Source organism: Grammomys surdaster, unplaced genomic scaffold (genome assembly GCF_004785775.1).
Source record: "Grammomys surdaster isolate TR1022 unplaced genomic scaffold, NIH_TR_1.0 124903, whole genome shotgun sequence".
NCBI classification, from domain to species: Eukaryota; Metazoa; Chordata; class Mammalia; order Rodentia; family Muridae; genus Grammomys; species Grammomys surdaster.
This window is the reverse complement of record NW_021619838.1, coordinates 441,580-449,020: the sequence shown is the minus strand read 5'-3', so window position 1 is coordinate 449,020 and position 7,441 is coordinate 441,580. Positions and strand designations below refer to the sequence as shown.

Below are 7,441 nucleotides of genomic sequence, written 5' to 3'. Positions count from 1 at the left end.
AATAAATAAAATAAATAATTGTTCTCAGGTGCTGGGGGATTAAAGGTGTGTAATAACAAAACCAAGCTAACAAAAAAGAATAATGGACAGACTTCTGTTGAGTGCTAAGATGAAAACAACAGGGTCAGAGGTAAAGATTGCTTCACTTTGGCTGCTAAACCCTTGGGAAGCGGCATCTAAATGGAATGGTGAGCTCCATTGGGCAGGGCCTCAGAGATAGACAGGGGCCCTTCACACAGTTGTTTGGAGACTCTTCCTTGTACCACTTGGAAGGGCTGCTGTTTCCAGGATGAAGAGAGTCCAAATATGTCTCTTGAGACACTTCTTTCTTTGGATAGCTGGAGATAAAAACAGACAGCTCCATGTTGTGCTACTCATTGTTGGACAGTCTCCTCCAGAGAACTACAGGGCTTAGCCATTGGGATCCACTAGCAAGGCCCTGCTGCCCACAACTAGAATCTGGCCAGGTGAGTAACCCTGTTCTTTCTGTTCCAGGACCAGAGTCAAGTGTCCACATGAATGCCTTGTTCCTACAGGCCCCCTTTCTACCTCTAGACATAAGTACTTAACAGCTCCTGTTCCAGAGACATCCTTGCTTGCTTCTGCCCCTTCCCACCCAGACACCTCTTCCCTCTCATGGCCTGCACTAGCCTGTCTTAACCTGTTCTCCAGGAGTTTCCAACCCCACTGTTCAGGTGTCTGTGGTGAACCTTTTCCTCTTTCAAAGCATCTTATTAGAAAAAAGGATAGAACCTTACTGTGTCCCCTCCCCAACAATCTGAACAGGAAGAGAGGTAGTTCCAATCTCAAGTTGGAGTGGGGGCAGGTAGTCTCAGGATACCTGGGGGCAAGTCAGAACATATTAAAGTTTGTGTTATTTGGCAGGAGGGAGGAAGGAGGGGCTGTCATCCAGGGCATGTTCCTGCTTGTCCTTCCCAACCTGTCCTGGCCTTTCTTCCTGGGAGTGTGGCCAAGAGCTTTAGTAGTCAGCAAGGGACCAAAGTGCTCAGGCTAGGGGTGCTACCTGGCAGGCAGAGACTCCCTTCAGGTTACTAAATGAACAGTGTCTAGTGACCTTCACATGGTGCAAAAGGAAGCAGCAGCCCTTTGCCCTGTCTTACTTCCCAATCTAGCCTCCCAGAATGAGACTAGACTAGAAATAAAACAGAGAGAACCAGACTCAACCAGAAGATAGAGCTCCTATGCCAGCTCCCTCTGGAGGTAATTGGAGTCCACAGCCTGTCAGAAGGCTAAAGGACATTTGAGTCCTCCTGGTGGGGTGGTGACATGGTGACAAGGGACAGGTAAGGTAAACCAGCCAGGGGCCTTAGGGTGGATGCAGGTCTCTGCTCTCTCCCAGATGGATTCCAACAAGCTAGAGCAGGAACTACAGTGGATGAAGCTGGTCTGGGAGGAGGAGGAGGCCCCAGCAGAAAAGACAGAAAGACCGCTTACATCTCAGGGCTGGAGTACTCTGTTCCAGACAGTGTGGTGGGGTGCTCCCAGCCTGGTGATGCAGCTGCTGAGGCAAGGTGCCAATGTGGAGGAGAGGTGAGCCTCATGACTAATTAGCTCTAGACTCTTTCTCTTGCTGGGGTTGAACGTCTGGGCAGCATTATGACTTCTTTCGCACCCCACAGGGATCACACAGGTAGGACTCCGCTCCATCTGGCTGTAATGCGAGGGCACGCACCACTGGTTCGCCTACTGTTGCAGCGTGGGGCCCTGGTAGGTGCAGTTGACCACACGGGGCGCACACCATTGCACGAGGCTGCCTGGCATGGGCACTCGAACGTGGCAGAACTATTGCTGCGACGTGGGGCCTCAGCATCTGCATGCTCTCAAACGGGTCTCACGCCCCTGCACGGGGCAGCTGCTCTGGGCCGCACGCTACTGGTTACATGCCTCATGGCGGCACCAGGTTCAGGCCCTGATGTGAAAGATATAAGAGGTTGGACTGCCACACACTGGGCAGCGGCTTGTGGGCAACTGCCGGTGCTGGAGCTGCTGACTGCTGGAGGCAGCGTAGACCTGGATGGCGCTCTTCTGGTATCGGCAATAGCTGGAAGTGCGTCAGCGTTGCGGCTTCTCCTGACACTGGGGGCAAATGTGGACACCCTGGACAGTACGGGAGCCACTGCACTTGGCCTGGCAGCTGGCTTAGGCCACCACCAAGTAGGTCCAGCCTTCATCTGCAATGACTGCGCTCATCCCCTACACTTAACTTCCATAAGCTCTTGGGGAGGAGAGGAACAAAGTGGAAAGATGCTGAAGCACAGGTGGGCAGGGTAGAGGGTGGAGAGTGGAAGGTTTGGGAGCTGAGCCTGTTTCCAGTTGGGCCTTCCTTATATAACTTCCCAGCTCAACCGTACCTGGAGAGGTCTCCCATACCTGACAAGCTCACTTTGTTCTGGTGGTCCATAACAATGTATTAGGTGAATGGATGGGTAGATAGATAGGTAGGTTTTCTGAGACAATATTTTACTATATAGCCTTGGCTGGCTTGAAGCTCTCTATATCGACTAAATTGCTCCTAAACTCCCATAGATACTTCAGCTTCTGTCTCCTGAGTACTGGGATTTAAGGTATGGGCCACCATGCCAGGCAACAAACATCTATGTAAAACACTTGACTGGAGCTCAAGATTAGTTAGGCCCAGAAGGCGCCAGAGGATGGCAGCTTTTGCACAGTGTTGAATTTGATCTAAAAATCTGGGGCTGCTTTAGATTCCATCCCATTCATTCCTAAAAGAAAAAGAGGCTGTAGGAATTGAATGAGGTAGACACCAGGCCCAGATCCTCACCCCTCTGGACAGAGGTAATTTCTCTTATCTTCTTCCTTTTCTTTTCCAGGACATTGAGGTGCTGCTGGGCCATGGGGCAGACCCAAATATCAGGGACAGGAACAACCGCTCTGCACTCCACAGGGCTGCTACTGGTGGATATCTATGTGTTACACAGCTGCTGGTGGCTAAGGGCATTGAAGTAGATGCTCGAGACTCGCTGGGCCTCACACCTCTGCACTATGCTGCTCGGGAAGGCCATGTAGAAGTTGTCAGCCATCTCCTGGACAGTGGTGCACAAGTCAATGCAGCTGGCTGGCTCCACAAGACTCCTCTGCACCTTGCTGTGGAGTGTAGCCAGAGCACCACTATGGAGCTTTTGCTGAGCCGAGGAGCCAACTCTACCTTGATGACACAGTGGGGTGAAATGGCCCTGATTCCATAGGGTGTCTGCCCCAGGCACTGCCTGGTTCCCTGTACTAACCAATCTTCTTAGAAACTACAGAAAGATAAGAAACGTAGGGCTGTACTTCTAACAAAATTAAGTGTTTGGTTATAGAGAATATTTTTTTGTTAAGATTTATTTACAAAGAATGCTACGAATTATATCTTGTTTACCTAACAAAAGGATTATAATTCTGCCAGGCAGGTAAGATAACAATGGTTAACAACTTAAAAAACAAACAGGGTTATTTTGAAATAACTGTGACAATATTTCTTTGCTGTGTAAATCTCCCATCTGTTCAAAATGGTCACATTCGCAGTTTCTGGCTCTGTAAAACATGTTTAAATGCTTAAAATGTAAGTTGGTGCTGGAACCTAAATGAGAGTTACAGATGACAGTGTACATGGAATGTTATAGCTCAAAATCTACATAAGTTGCAAAGAATTTCTGTTCAGGGGTGAGGTCTCTTTGGGTGTTAGTCAGAACCCCATTATTAAAGCCCCTGCCCCATTAGTCCCTGAATTCCTGAAGTAAATTCATGGTTGTTGGTAGTGGTGCAGTTAACCTGCTGGCTCACTGAGAGCCACAGTCCCTACCATCCCTAAGTTTCCTTCTGTGAGGCTAAGCTTTTTTGACCATAATAGGACAAGAAGATTCCTGACTCCTCCTTCTTTGGAGAGACCACTTCTTCTTGGAAAGAGAAGATGTCGATGGTGACTTGTTTTCTGTCCTGAGGAGTATAACTTCTTAGCTCCAGCCTCTTCCACATACTGGTGGGGTTGAGTCTTGGCAACTTATTTGACCAAAACCTCATGGTTCCACCTCTGTCTGTTCACCGTGGGGGCTCCCTCTTACCCCTGCTTTATGTGAAGATGTTCTGTTTACATTTGTCTTTTTTTTTTTTTTTGGTTTGGTTTGGTTTGGTTTTTCGAGACAGGGTTTCTCTGTGTAGCCCTGGCTGTCCTGGAACTTACTCTGTAGACCAGGCTAGCCTCGAACTCTCGAACTCAGAAATCCACCTGCCTCTTCCTCCCAAGTGCTGGGATTAAAGGCGTGCGCCACCACCGCCCGGCTTACATTTGTCTTTCATATTAGTTTATTTTCTTATCTCTGTAATAAGATACTTCAAAGCGTGACTTTTGGCTCATAGTTTTAGAACAGTCCAGTCTATAAATAAGGCTCAGTTGGTAAAATGGTTGCTTATCATGCAAATGTCAATGAGAACTCCTAGAAGGAAGCTATGTTGCCGGGCAGTGGTGGTGCACGCCTTTAATCCCAGCACTTGGGAGGCAGAGGCAGGTGGATTTCTGAGTTCGAGAGTTCGAGGCTAGCCTGGTCTACAGAGTTAGTTCCAGGACAGCCAGGGCTACACAGACAAACCCTGTCTCGAAAAACAAAACAAAACAAAAAAAGAAGCTATGTATACCTGCAAAGGCTCAACTGCATTGATGTAGAGATGTTGGAACATTGCTAGTCCAGATTACTTTACCTCAAACTAGCTTTAGCTCCTGAATAGCCAGCTATTCCTTGCCCACCTCTATGTTAGAACTAACAACCTGTGAATAACAGGAACATTTTGGAATTAACTTAGTAGTCCACTAGCTTTGTAGAGAGAATCTCTTATAAGCATCACCTGTTAATAAAAAAAAAGCTTATGGCTGATGAGCTGAGACAGGAAATAGGTGGTGAGACATCCAGCATGGATAGAGAGGATTCTAGGAAATAGTGAAAGGCAAGGGGGAGATTCACCCTGGAATGCTGAGGAGACAGATGTAAAACAAAAACAAAAACAAAGAGAGGAAACCAACCACGTAGCTGAACCCAGGTTAGAATAAAGGGGTAATAAGAGCAAGTCAGAGAACAAACCAATGCTTATGGCCTAGGCATTTAATGTATATATAAATATATAATATATAAAAATTTAATTATATACAAATAATTAGTCTCAGAGTCATTATATTTCTGGGAGTTAAGTGGTCAGGAGGAAAAACTTAATTTTTTACAGATGGGGCATACAATACAAATCTTTTAATTTCACATTCAGTTATTAGACAGTGTCATTATTACAGGGAACTTATGAGAACATAGGAAAACCATAAAGGTTCCACCAACCCCAAAACTAAAAATATCATCAGATAGCATCTGAGGCCCGTAGGAGGGAGAGCTCCCCGCATCTTGCTGTAAACGCCTTTTTGACATTTCCACCAATGTACTCAGAAATGTCTTGATTTATGGCTTTCTATGTTCTGAGAAAACCTTTAGGAAGCTGGGCATGGTGATGTGGTACACACTTTTATTTTTACTTATTTGTTTTGTTTTATTTTGTTTTGTTTTTCAAGACAGGGGTTTTCTATGTAGCCCTGGCTCTCCTGCAACTTGCCCTGTAAGCCAGGGTGGCTTTATTTTTTATTTCAGACACAATTTTATTTTATAGTTTAGGCTGGCAGGAACTCATTGCAAACATCCTGTCTTGGGCTCCAGAGCACCAGAGTTACAGGTGTAAATCACTATGCCCAGTTAGGAAAGCTGTTTGTTTGTTTGTTTGTTTGTTTGTTTGTTAAGACAGGGCTTTTCCATGTAATAGCTCTGGCTGTTCTGAAATTCTCTTTGGAGATCAGGCTGCTCTTCAACTCACAGAGATCTCCCTGCCTCTGTCTCCTGAGTGCTGAGATTAAAGGTATGTTCTCCAACACCTAGTTCAGAAAGCTCTTCTTAAAGTAAAATGCCAAGCAAATGTGGAAGGGATGGGAAAGTCAGAAAATCACCAGTGAATATTCAAATTAGTGGGCATGAATCTGATGAGGGACAGAACATTTATATCATCTCAAAATGCCAAGGCCATGGACAAGTGTTGCTTAAACATCTTGTTCAAGATAGCATCTATTTCCCAATTGCCCACCATAGCTAGTAAGATCATGGAAACTGCTCGCTTCCAACACCACAGCATCTTGTCTTGTTCTTGGGCTATCTTGGCTTCAGAACTATTGGGTTTGTGATGTTATAACAGACCCCCATCTCCTTTCCTCTTCCGAGGGTGCTATGCACTATACTTCAATGGTATCTTAATCAGGAGGTAAGGACTAACGTGACAGATGCTGGTACAATTGACTGAATTCACAGATTTCTAGCACCAGATACTGAGGACACAATATAGTTTCTGTGTCAAAACTGTATACCCTTGTCTCAAAAGAACAAAACAAAACAACTTGATTCTAAGCATGAGGGAATAGGTAAACTCAGATTGAAGACTACAGTTGTTGGACTTAACTACGAGAGAGAGAGAGAGAGAGAGAGAGAGAGAGAGAGAGAGAGAGAGAGAGAGAGATATTAAACAAGCATCAAGGGCAGTGAATAAATCAGCTGGACTGACTCCTGATCAGAAAGAAAAGCTATAAAGGACATCCAGCAAAAGTTGTCTATGGAGCCTAGACAAGGTCAAGGTTACTTAACCTTTTCCAACCATGACTTTTTTCACTAGAGAAAATTTTTATATGATTCTGGGTGTTTTGAAATTAATATGCCTTCCCAGTGAAAAACTACTCTAGCTAGCACTTAGAGATAATAAGGAAAAACTTTTTAGTAATAGTGTATGACTTGTTCTGGGTAATGCATAAATCCAGCCAGCTAATATAGTTTCATGGCCTCAAGTAATACTTTGAGCTTAAAATTAAACGTGTTTTGCAGCAACAGAAGTTCCAAGGATTGGTTGTTTGGACAAGTGGAGAGATTTATAATGTAAAACTATTATCATAGTTATGTCTAGACATACCAGACTTCTTTTCCCAGACAATTGTTAACTAGGTCATCTTTCCTGCCTAGCAGAATTATGATCTTCTGGATAAGAGAGCCAGGACTTAATGGTGGCCCTTATCCAGTTCTGTCCCTTTGAACTGTCCCATAATGGCATGCTCTTTGATATGGGAATGGGCCCAGTGGGCAACTGTGAGTCAGGGCTGTCTCATTTTGTTATGGGAATAGCAGCCAATTGCTGCTAATCTTAGTGGACAAATCTTTGTTTTTAACAAAATTATTTTTATTTTAATATTCTATGTGGCTGGGCAGTGGTGGCGCACGCCTTTAATCCCAGCACTTGGGAGGCAGAGACAGGCGGATTTCTGAGTTCGAGGCCAGCCTGGTCTACAGAGTGAGTTCCAGGACAGCCAGGGCTATGCAGAGAAACCCTGTCTCGAAAAAACAAAACAAAACAAAAAAAT

The 7,441-nt window shown here is 45.2% G+C and overlaps 1 protein-coding gene across 2 annotated transcripts; it reads left to right on the top strand.

Moving 5' to 3' along the window:
• The first annotated feature begins 269 nt into the window (after positions 1-269).
• On the top strand, positions 270-3,848 carry Ankrd65 (ankyrin repeat domain 65). 2 transcript variants are annotated; one of them, XM_028784898.1, is made up of 4 exons: positions 270-467; positions 1,361-1,551; positions 1,641-2,175; positions 2,853-3,848. In XM_028784898.1, exons 1-4 carry the CDS (start codon positions 363-365, stop codon positions 3,225-3,227), a joined length of 1,206 nt encoding a protein of 401 aa, XP_028640731.1. In that variant the 5' UTR covers positions 270-362; the 3' UTR covers positions 3,228-3,848. The 2 variants fall into 2 exon arrangements, with proteins under 2 accessions (XP_028640731.1, XP_028640732.1); XM_028784899.1 differs by lacking the exon at positions 270-467 and adding an exon at positions 1,117-1,221.
• The last annotated feature ends 3,593 nt before the right edge of the window (positions 3,849-7,441 follow it).